Source organism: Panthera uncia, chromosome B4 (genome assembly GCF_023721935.1).
Source record: "Panthera uncia isolate 11264 chromosome B4, Puncia_PCG_1.0, whole genome shotgun sequence".
NCBI classification, from domain to species: Eukaryota; Metazoa; Chordata; class Mammalia; order Carnivora; family Felidae; genus Panthera; species Panthera uncia.
The window spans coordinates 126,581,719-126,593,945 of record NC_064809.1 but is presented as its reverse complement, the minus strand read 5'-3'; the positions used below and the strand labels follow the sequence as shown (position 1 = coordinate 126,593,945).

The following is a 12,227-nucleotide window of genomic DNA, read 5'->3' as shown; positions in this document are numbered from 1 at the left end:
GGTCTCAGTCAGTGGCTTTGCTACCCAGTCTTATTTCATACTCTCTGTAAAATTAAAGAGGAGTTTTTGAAATTCTCCTCTATGTGGTAGTTTTCACTTCTGTTTTTAAAGCTAGATATTGAACGTCCCCACATAAGAGAGGCTAGAGCTATCAACCGTTTTTTTCAAATAAAAATCCTTTCCCAACTCATTTGGAATGCCACCTCAGGTCGTCCAACACAGGTTTGTGGCACCCTTACGGCGTGCCAGGTGCTGCGGGAGGCTGGGGACCCATCCCTGCCCTCCCAGAGGGTGCATCGAACGGGAAGACGGACGGGGAATACCTACGTGAAATATGTGATTTCTAAAGCATGTGCTCAGCGCCTTGAGAGAAAACAGTGGGGTTCTGGAAAGAGGAGGGGCCTAATTTAGGTGAGGGGCGTGGGCAAAGTCCTCTCTCTGAAGAAAGGACAGTTCTGATCATGTATTTGTGTATGTGTCTACCGACCCAGCATTCGCCTCCTGGGAGGCTCTAGGAAGACGGGGACCACGTCTGCCTTCCGCACCCCCTTCCTACCTCCTCCTTCAGGAACGGGCTTCTCCGGCAGCCCCGCCCCTGGATGGTCAGCTTGTGGTGCCGGGTGAGCTGCCTCAGCTCCTGCTCCGGCTCCTTGGCGAGTGTCCTCAGTGCCTCGGCTGTCTCTGCCCTCGCCCCCTCCTCCAGGTGCTTCCGGCTCTGCAGGAGGCTTTGCACGTCTTGCAAAAGTGACAAGCCAGCCCCAGCAGCACCCGGCACCCGGACACCTTTGCTCATGGACAGGACCGAGCCTTCAGCTGCTCTCTGCAGCCCTCCGGCCCTCCAGAAGGGGGAGACGGCTTACGGCCGTATTGACCTATAGCCATGAAGCCAGAGTTGGCTTTGGCCATCTGGGAGGCACGAGGTCCCTTGACCTTCTTGATGAGTCTGACACACCTATCAACGCACACAACACTGATTTCAGACAGCCTTATTTCTTCAAAAGCTTTGTAATCCGTCGTTGTTTCCATAGGCACCAGTCTGCTGGCTCTTTCTCTGGCTGCCATATTGCTTCTATTTTCGAAGACACTCGTCAACATGTTGGTGACAGCAGCGACTGCCCCCAGGCCCAGCCCCACCGCTGAGAGCATCAGACTCCCCCCTACTGTCACGGGTACCAGGGCCAAACCCAAGATGCTTAAGACGCCAGAGAGGGCGTCTGAGGCACCGGCCACCAGGCTGGTCTTGGCGAGCATCTTATGGGTCGCGTCCACTTGGTCGGCAATAGCGTGCAGCTCTCTGATGCTCTTTTCCAGCTTATACTTCTGCAAGGGGAAACAGAAAAGAAACACTTTTTCCTCCTCGGATAGGTTTCCTGGCACAGATGCTTCCTTATACCGTGTCAGCTCTTCTGTCAGGATGTACAGTTTGTATCACTTGGTTCGTTTTCCAACTCTAGAGCAGGCTCAGCAGTAAGCTACAAACTTCTGCTAATCGGAGTTCTCTAACACATTCAGGGAGCAGGGCCCTGAAAATCAAGGTACAAGTGGGGAGCAACGTGACCGGGGACCCCGGGGACCCCGGGGCCCGTGTGTTTATAGCAGGAGACACAGTTCAAGCGATCGTGCTCTGCATCCAGAACGGCTTCCCAGTCCATTCACCGTGGACAGCTCGCTTTCTTCTGCCCATAATGGAGACTGATGTGATGAATAAAATGTATCCTGAAAACATTGACTGACTTCTGTAATCTTTTCTTAATGAATATATATACATATTCATATATATATATGAATATGTATGTATATGTATATGTATATATGCATACATATAAAACTTAAACACTAATAACAGATTGCAAACAATTCTATCCAGGAAAATAAGAGTCCTAACAGCCTATATATAGAGGAGGTGGCTTGATTTTTTTTGATGTTAAAAGGGGATCTACTGGGAAATTGTGGTTGCTTCTGGACAAAAGAGCCAGGCAGCTGGGAAAAGGTTTGAGGGAGATTTACTTTTAACCTTTGCCCTTCTGTTCCTTTTGAGTTTTGTATCGTGTGTGGGTAATCGAATTATTTCAGGAAATTAATCGAATAGCCTATACTTCCAAAGAAAAAGGAGAGAGAACCTTCAGTGAGACCCTGATTATAATGTAATATCTTCCATAGAGGAGGGCCAATGGTGTACTATCTGTCTTGCCAGCGTTGTGTTATTTGGGGAACGTGGTCGCACCCCGACACAGAAGCTTCTGCTCTGTTCGCTCACAAACAGGCAAGGAGGAGAAGCATGTAATCCTAAGAAAAAGTGGTGGAGAAGAAAGAAAATGTCCCGCTGAGAAAATTCTCTCCATTAACTCAAATTTTCCCTATGCTTTGGAGACGAGACTGCCGTCATTCAATTTTCCCGTGGAATCCCTTTGGTCCAGCTCCTGGAACACCAGAGTTTGGCAGGGTCTTTGAGAATATCCCCGTTCTAAGTGAAATTATCGGATAGGATCGGGAGCTTCCCAAGGGGACCCTGCTGGACGGTGCAGGATGCTGTAATCGGCCTCTTGTGGCACGTAACAGAATCTGACTCGTATGACCCCTGGGTTTGTTCCTGTCTGTCTACAACAGATTGGGCACGGGTTTAAGGAATACCGTAAGCAATACTGGAGAGGAGGTGTTTGGGAAAGAAGGCAGGGCTCGTGGAAAAACTATACTGAGGCCAAGCAGCCCCAAGGCCTCCATAAAGAGACCCTTGACAATCTCTTTGCTCCTTGGGCAAAGCCTCAGGTAGACCAGCCAAGTGACCCTTGCCCAGGGAAGCGGGAGGGGCCTTTGGACATCCTTCCCCGTCACGACATCACTCTCGAAAAAAAGGCTTGCTCACAGGTGCCTGGGTGACTCAGTCGGTTAAGCGTCTGACTTTGGCTCAGGTCATGATCTCACAGTTGGTGAGATCGGGCCCAACATCGGGCTCTGTGCTGCCAGCACCGTGCTTGCTTTGGATCCTCTGTCTCCCCCTCTCGCTGCCCCTCCCCCGCCGGTTCTCACTTTCAAAATAAATACACTTAAAAACACAAAGAAGCGAATCTTGAGGACAGATCACAAAAAAACAAAACAAAAAAAAAAAAAAAAAAAAGGCTTGCTCGGAGTTTTCTTTGGGACGTCTTTGTACGCCTAGGAGTCCAGCCCCCCTCTAGCCTGTCTTAGATCTATAGGGTGTTCGTGGAAGGCTCCCCAGATCATCCGTCCATAGAGGGCAAAGGCGTCCACGCCCCTGCTGTTACTGGAAGGACGTCCAGACCATGTTCACACTATTTCGACACACGTGTAGGCTACATCGGCCTGTGATGTCCTCTGCAGGCCTGACACGGAAGGAAAGCGGCCACCTGCCTCATTTGCTCCCTCAGTCACAGAGGAGAAGGCTGGCCCAAGGGCGAGGTGACCTTCCCTACATGACAACCCAGTTTGTGATGGAATTAGGGTAAGAACCCGGGACTCCAGTTTTCCAGAAGCTTCTGGCCGGCCCCACCTGCCGGTCGAGACTACTATTCCCCTAAGAAAGAGAAAACCATCTCTCTGTCCGGGCACCGTGCAAGTGACCTAATTAACTTTGGTCCGAGCGGGGGTTCTCAGCCAGCAGCCCATGGGAAGGACTCTGTTCTGAGCCGCTTCAGTGAGGTGCTGTGAGGTGGGGTCGAAAGAGCAGAAGAGGGATGGACAGGTGGAGGGAGGCTGGGCCAAGTTTTGTGAGGATGTGTAAATCCTCCCCCCCCAGCCCCCCGTTTCTGCACATTTCCGGTTGCAAAGGTAGGTAACGCGTGATGAACACTTCAGCCCACTTAGTTGGAACACATCTGTGCGTTGCCTACTGTGAGGCTGATGACAGCCTAGCGACGGAATTTGGATATTAACAATCAGATTTCCTGCCCTCGTGCAAATGTCCTGAGTGTCAGGTCTCTGCCCGACGCTGTTCTAGAGGCTGGGATTATGGCGCTGAGTACGGCAGCCCAAACCCCTGCCCTCCCAGAATGCACATTCTGGGGATTCCCTGCCCGCCAAGCCCCCGCCCCCCGCCCCCGACACATCCCTGTTCTAGGATTACCTGTCCAAACCACTCCTGTCCCCCAGCCTTCCCAGGCCTCTGGGTGAAAGAGTATGCATCGCGTGCTCATCTTGTCCCGGAGATATTTACTGATGTGCCCGCAAAAGGGACTATCTAGTTATAATTGGGAGGATAAGAAAAACAAAGTTAGAAGACATCAAAAATCTTAACGTCTATGGGGCGCCTGGATGGCTCAGTCGGTTAAGCATCCGACTCTTGATTTCAGCTCAGGTCATGATTTCATAGTTTGTGGGATTTGTGGGATCGAGCCCTGCGTCAGGCTCAGCGTGGAGGGTAGAGCTTGCTTGGGGCTCTCTGTCTCTCCTTCTCTCTCTGCCCCTCCCCCACTGATTCTCTCTCTCTCTCTCTCTCTCTCTCTCTCCTTGTCTCTCAAAATAAATAAACTTTAAAAAATCTTAACATCTCAAAAATTTCATAGCTTATTGGCCTAAGGATTTTGACCAAACAATTAAACTCTGATAATACCTACTGCTAGCTACAAGGTAGTAAAACAGGCGATTTCTCAGGTTTCTGGTGGCAAAGCAGGTTGGCCAAAGACTTAGGAAATCGTGATCTTAACAGATGAAGTCACCAAGCCTTCTGATAATCATCCAATAAGCCAACGACAGGCACAAGATGGTCAAGGTCAAATTATTTATGTCACTGTAAATTTGAAGGCAAGGGAGAGACCATTCTGTCCAACCCTCTACCATCTACAGTCCCGGCAGGATTGTCCAGTCTCTGCTGAAGCCTCCGCAGAGATGAGTCCATTGGCTGGCTGGTTGTTTCAACCAGGCAGGTGAGGGTGACAGGTGTCACTCCAAAAGATGCCGCTTTGGGATACTGATTGATTGGAGCTGAAGGAACTTGAAATACAAAGGCAGGAAGAGGCTTTCTCTGAACCCCCCTCATCTGCCTAAAGACATATCCCAAGAGAGGTGCTCTGATGTCTTAGATGCCCCCTGGGGGTGTCCACAGCCTCTTGTCACAGGAGACTGGAGGTCGACACCACACCCAGACCCACTTTGTCACAAGCTATCATACTCTTGCCTGTTCTTCTAAGGGCCCATTCGTCTTTCTTGGAAAGCATTTATTTCCCCCTAAGAGGCCTACCCCCCTTTTTCCTATTAAATTGGTATTTAAGGGGGGTCTGGGTGGCTCAGTAGGTTAAGTGTCTGACTCTTAGTTTCAGCTCAGGTCATGATCTCATGGTTTTGTGAGTTCAAGCCCCATTTCAGGCTCTGTGCTGACAGCAAGGAGACTGCTTGGGATTCTGTGTCTCCCTCTCTGCCCCTTCCCTGCTCACGCTCTTTCTCTCTCTCTCTCAAAAATAAATAAATAGGGACGTCTGGGTGGCTCTGTCACTTAAGCGTCCGACTTCAGCTCAGGTCATGATCTCGCCGTTGGTGGGTTCGAGCCCCACGTCGGGCTCTGTGCTGACATCTCAGAGCCTGGAGCCTGCTTCGGATTCCGTGTCTCCCTCTCTCTCTGCCCCTCTGCCGCTTGTGCTCTGTCTCTCTCTCTCTCTCAAAAATAAATAAACGTTAAAAAAATGAAAAATAAATAAATAAAAATTTTAAAAAATTGGCATTTAAGACTGAATTCTCAGCCGCCTTGGGGAATCATTTTCCCCCTCAGCCACTCCCCACGTGCACGTGAGGCCACGCACGTTCACTTTTCTCTCGTCAGTCTTTTATGACAGGGCCTCAGGCTAAGAACGCAGAAGGGTAGAGGGACAATGAGCGTCCCCCCTGCACGGGCAGCGCGGCACACTGGCCCCCGTTTAAAGACGCTTCCGTCGCGGCTTTTTCTCTTGCTCAAAAATCGCTTGAGATGCAGCCTCCGTGTACTTGGACACAAATCACCCCCACGGCTGCAACAGAACCATCGACTTGGCTCACCCACTTCCGGTTAGCTTCAAGGGCATGTCCTTTTCCAAGGGCTTTGGATAACGTATCGCCGCCGTGTGTGCTGGCTTTAAACCGTAATATTACGCGACAAGCCTTTTCCATAGCGCTCCTCCGCGCTGCGTGGCGAGAGGGGGCCGCACCTCGTGGCCCATCGGGGTTGCCGTGGTCTCGTCACCCCTATGAGTCCGCCTGTGTGTAATGGCACCAAGCCCGTCCTGTTTGCAGCGGCGGCTCTGGCCGGCGGCCGGGGCCGGTGACAGGCTCCCGTGTCCCCCTCTGCTTCCTGCGGTTCTGGGTGTGAGGGCGCACACGCAGGGGCCGGGAGCTCCTCGTGATTCTCGTTACACTTCACGAAGGCAGTTATCTGCTGTCGTAGTATGTGCAGATACAGGCCGCTGAGGAGGGCTCAGGACATACCCCTGCTTAAATCCGAGGATCTGCTACATTCCTATCCCATGGCACGGGGTGGCACCCCCGTGGCACGGTGTGAGCGCCTTGAAGCGAGATTTGTTACTTCTTGGTCAGGCTGGCATTGTTTCCCGGTTACTTCAAATTGTTTTCATGCTATTGTGAATAGTATCTTTTAACGTGTGTGTGTGTGTGTGTGTGTGTGTGTGTGTTTAAGTAGTCTTGATGCCCAGTGCAGAGAGCCCACCTCGGAGCCTGAACTCACGACCCTGAGATCAAGACCTGAGCTGAGATCGAGTCAGACGCGCAACTGACAGAGCCACCCAGGCGCCCCTAATGTTGTGTTTTCTAACCTGCTTTGTTGCTCAACAGAGATATTCATCTTTAATACTCCTCTGGGCTTCACTGAAGTTTTACTAATTATAATAGTTGTCGAATGAATGCTTCGTGAATACATAATGCTGGGTTTCTTTCTTATTTTTTTTTTTTTAAGACTCATATTCCTTATTTTGGATCTATGCCTTATTGGGTTAGTTTGAAATCTTAAATTACTTAATTTTATGGATCCTAGTATTTCACTGTTGGCAGCTGGCTTACAAAAACCACTGTTCATCGTGATAAGGTGTGTGTTTTATTCCTATATTTCAATATTTTTCTTAGGATTAGGTGCTGAATTTTCAGACTCTAATGAGATGATCATAATTTTCCTTTTTTCTTTATCCCATGAATAAGGTGTATTGTGTGCGTAAATTTCCATATGTCGAATTGTCCTTCTGTTCCATGAAGAACCCAACTTGGTCATTGCAGGGTTTTGTATCAGTCTATTATAGATTTACATTCCCTACTGTATTCAATATGTCCATCTCAGAGTCATAAATATTGAGCTATGGTTTCCCTTCCAGGTAATCAAGGCTTATTATCAGTGTTATATTCACATCGTAGAATATGCTCAATTGCATGCTGTGATTTCTGTTTCTGGGGCAATTTATATGACGTGAGAATTGCTTGTTTTCTGGAAGCTTAAAAGAATCTGCAGATTTTCTTGTTTGCCACATCTTCATCAGGATGCTTTTGATTTTTTTTTAAGTTTATTTATTTTTGAGAGAAAGAGAGTGCACACACACGCAAACGGGGGAGAGGGAGAGAGGAAGAATCCCAAGCAGACTCCGTGCTGTCTGCGCAGAGCCAGACGTGGGTTTCTATCTCATGAACTGTGAGGTCTTGACCTGAGCTGAAATCAAGAGCCAGATGCTTAGCTGACTGAGCCACCCAGGCATCCCTAGAAGCTTTTCATTTTTAAAGGTTTTTAATGCGATTGACAAATGTTTCTTTTTCCTGTGCCTGAAACCTGGCCCCAGCCCTCGCCCACACCTCCTCTTTTTTGAAGACTTAAAGGGTCATAACAAAATCCTAGCTATTTCAAACTGCACTTGTCCTCATTTTCTAGAAACAGGTATTTCTCGTGTTCTTCGAAAAGACTTTCACAGGGGAAGAAGTACAATGGCCAATGGACACATGTAAAGATGCTTAACATCATTAGCAGCCCCCAAAATGAATATCTAGACCACAGCAAGATCTCATTGACCATCTCATTGACCACTTTGGCAAAAGTGAAACGAATAAAAGCATCCCGTGTTGCTGAGAAAGAGAGAGGGGAATGTGTATTCTCAGGCACTTGGTTGGAGCATAAAGTGATAGAACTTTTGGAAGGACGATTTGGATTTCTCAAAACACAGAACGTGCATATGCTGAGGCTCACATCCCCCCTCTAGAAATTCACCCCACGCAAACACAACAGCACGTACAGAGAAGGGTGTGTGATAAAAACCTTCACTAGTGCCTTGAGGTGGTCAAGAGAAATGGAAACAATTTGCAATACCCCTGGAGGGGGACTGTTCCCATGAAAACACACCAATATAAAAGAAAGACTTATGGACACAAAGAAGAATGAAACCAATCTACACGAACCGACCTGGAAGGAAGACCCAGAATGCGTTAAGTTAAAAAAAAAAAATTGAAGAACATAATCTCGATTTTTAAAAAGATTGTATATGCAGTGGTCTAGGACCACGGGGGGATTTCTGGGTGGAGCTACACCCAGCGGTGAGCAGGCTCAGCCCGGGGGAGAGACGCTTAGGGGACGGACGACCCACACCTGTACCTTCCCCTCATCTGTCTTACCGAAACGTGCTGCAGAAATCATATGCTGCTTTCACAACGAAAACCAGTGAACTAAAAACAACTTCATAATGAGGCATCTTTATTCCTCAGCCCCCTGGTCACGATAAACTCGCCAGCTCGCTTTGGTAAAGGCATTTAGCACAGGCAATACCGCCCGGCACATGCCGAGGCGGGCAAGAGTTGGGCGCGTTAACGTCGTTAAGTATCAATATTGTCATCTTTTAAAAAACTCCACACGTGACAAGCGTTCCTAACCTGTTGTGCTGACCTTTCGGGTCCTTTTCATTCCAGGATATCTCTCGTATGCAGAACAGTATTCAAATCTGGCTGAGAGTCGCTGGGGTCGGTGGGGCTCACGCAGGTGTCATATCGTGATCTGGATACATATTCTGATTTGGGGTTTATAAAATATCGTCCCTGTGGCTAAGGGGCCCTGGATGCGGTTGGTCAAATTGTGAGACGGGTGTGAGCCAGATTGTGCGGGAAATAGGGTAGGAATGAGACCTTAGACCCTCACCTTCGCTTTAGGAACTGGGATCACACACACTCAGGGCCCCGAGTCACTTGCCAATCTCCCGCATCTTCCATTATAGGTTGAGAGAGGGCGCTGTAGTCAGAGGAATCTACTGAGAAAAGGGGGGTGTTACCTGGGTAGATTCCAGGTGATGGTGTAGTCATAGAGCTTCGAAGCCCCCTTTGCGCCTCTCTCTCTACAGGTGACAACGGGTCTTGAGCCAGAAGAGACGTAGTTTCACCTCCTAAAGAAGAAAACAGAGCCCACAGTCAGGTTGGGGGCGGGGAGGGTGGCTTCACCCAGAGCTGAGACCCAGTGAGTCAGACCTAGGAATTGGTAAACATATGGAATCTATGGAAGGCGGTGAGCCTAGAAGCGGGGAGAGAGCCAAGAATAGAACCCTGGCAAGTGCCAATATTATAGAGGAAATTGGGGAATGAAAGGGCTCCCCTAAAGACTCTAGGAGGAAGTTGCCTGAGAGATAGAAGCAGAGGGAAGGCCCCGGAACAGAGATAATGTCTCCGTTATCCTGTGATGCTGCTGGAACTTCTGGATAAATGGATGCCGGACGACTAAAGCAAGTTGTCAACTTCTCTTGGCAATTACTCAAAAGCAACAAGGAAAGGACAGAGGCATCATCTATTAGAAACCGTGAGAAACAGGTAACGTTTTTTCCCACTTTGCCAAACGCAAGAAGAATGAGCAGGGCTTTGGCAGGAAAAGGAGAGACGATGCTAGTAATTGCAAAGAAAAATGCCCCTCTTCAAGGTGAAGGGCATTCCCGAAGTGCAAAAGTAAAATCCCTTTTTAAAATGGTGAGAATAAAGTGTGCAGGTTGGCACCAAATCGGGACTGGCTCCAAGAATCAATGCACTAAATGAGGAAAGCCAGTGAGACGAGCTGAATCTGGAGGAGGCAGTTTGTCCTTGAGACGAGAGGAGAAGAGGGTCAGCGTTGTGAACAGTTTGAAAACTGCCCGATTCCCCTGCTTGGGGGAAACAGAAACAGAAACTCGTGCAGAACGCCCCAGATCAGAAAGAACAGTTCTGTTGCCATAAAACACAGTCCTGACTTCTTCCTTATTTCAATCTCCCATAAATAGCTGGTCCAACAGCAAGCAACCCAAACAAGGTCTCCACAAAAAAAATATTAACCCACCAACAACAATCAACCCAACTGAAGAGCGGGTTAAGGACCTGAGCAGACATTTCTCCAAAGACGACATAAACATGGCCAATAAACTCACGAAAAGATGCTCCACATCACTCATCATCAGGGAGATGCCAACCCAAACCACAATGAGAGACCATCTCATACCTGCTAAGATACAGATTGTAAAGAGAGAGAGAGAGAAAGAGAGAGAGAGAGAGAGAGAAAATAACAAGGGTTGGCAAGAGGGTAAAGAAACTTGTGCATTGCTAGGGTATTGAATGTAAAATGATGCAGCCAACGGGTAGGTCAGTTACCCCCCAAAATTAAAAGTAGAATTATTGTATTTCCAGAAATTCCACTGCCTGGTAGATATTCAAAAAGACCCTGAAAGCAGGGTCTCCAGCAGATATGTGTAAACCCGTGTTTACGGCCCCATTAGTCATAATAGCCAAAAGGTAGAAACAACACAAATGGGTAAGTAGATAAACATAACATGTGGGATATGGAATAGATATACAAAATATACCATGAAATATGATTCAGCCTTAAGAAGGAGTGAAATTCTGCCACATGCCACACCACAGGTGAACCTTGAAGACTTTATGCTTGGTGGAATGAGTCAGACACAAAAGACAAATGTTGTAGGATTCCATTTATATGCGGGTGCTGGAGGAGTCAAGTTCACAAAGATGGAGGGTAGAAAAGTGGCCGGCAGGAGCTGAGGGGTGGGGCGGGGAGGGGAGGGGGGAGCAGGAATGGGGAATTAGTGCTTAATGGACGCAGAGTTTCAGTGTGGGAAGATGAAAAAGTTTTGGAGATGGGTGCAAAAGAACGTACATGTACTCAATACTGCTGAAGGGTACACCTAAAAAATGATTAAAATGGTTCGGTTTATGCTGCCTATATTTTACCACAATAAAACATATATATAGGTCCAAGGTCCAAATGGAAACTGGAAAAAGAAAATCAGAAAGAAATGGCAGATAAAGAACACTCACCAGAAAGGTGTTGCCAAAAAGCTGATGAAAATTATCAATTCTTTTGCAATTCATTTTTTTAAAGCGAGTGAAGCGATTTCCTTTATGATGTAAGAGCAAAACACGTGATCTCAGGGCTCAGGGAAGACACGGCAAAACAGGAGGCAGTTAAGAGGAAACTGGTCAAGCTTAACAAAGAAGAGAGAAGGAAAATAAAGCCATTGCAGAAATAAGTGAGATAACAGAATTCACACAAGGGGAAAAAGACACTGTTAAAAAAGAAATAGTAATCGACAACAAAGACAAAAATGAGGTCAATGAGCAAAATGAAATGAAGACAAAGGTCTGGCAAAAAATACACGGAATAAAGGCAAAATCCAATGCATGCGAGGTGGAACTTCCAAAGAAGAATACTGAAAAGTGTGAACAGAACGAGTATTTAAAGTTAAAATTCAAGGGGCGCCTGGCTGGCTCAGTCAGTGGAGTGTGCAACTCTTCATCTCGGGGTCGTGAGTTCGAGCCCCATGGGGGGCATGGAGATTACTTAAAAATAAAATCTTTAAAAATATAAAATAAAACAAAGTTAAAATTCAAGAAATCCTTCTGGACACAAAGAAGCACACCACGTCCCAGGAAAAGTGGCCACTGAAAGGTGGTACCGGGCCACAGTCTAGCAAAGTTACCAGAATCCACATGGAACAAAGGGACCCCCGGGCCACCAAGCACGTGGGCTTCAGATTTTCCATAACAACCCTCAGCACAAGAGCCATGGAGCTGTGCCTTTGCAAGCTGCTTGTGATGACTGGGGTGTGCATGTGTGTGACAATTTTGTAATGTTTGTGTCCTGGGATATAGATAGATGATAGAGACAGAGGTAGAGATAGATAGAGATAGAGATAGAGATAGAGATAGAGATAGAGATAGATTTGGATATGGATATAGATATAGATATGGATTTGGATTTGGATATGGATATAGACATAGACATTGACGTCGATATAGAT

General features: G+C 47.6%; 1 protein-coding gene across 1 annotated transcript in view; it reads right to left on the bottom strand.

Moving 5' to 3' along the window:
* Positions 1-466: 466 nt before the first annotated feature.
* The window catches only part of APOL5 (apolipoprotein L5), a 17,113-nt gene continuing 5,352 nt past the window's right edge, over positions 467-12,227 (bottom strand). Inside the window, 2 exon segments of the mRNA XM_049626725.1 lie at positions 467-849; positions 852-1,406. Coding sequence (XP_049482682.1) covers positions 512-849; positions 852-1,406 — 893 coding nt within the window. The 3' untranslated portion in view covers positions 467-511.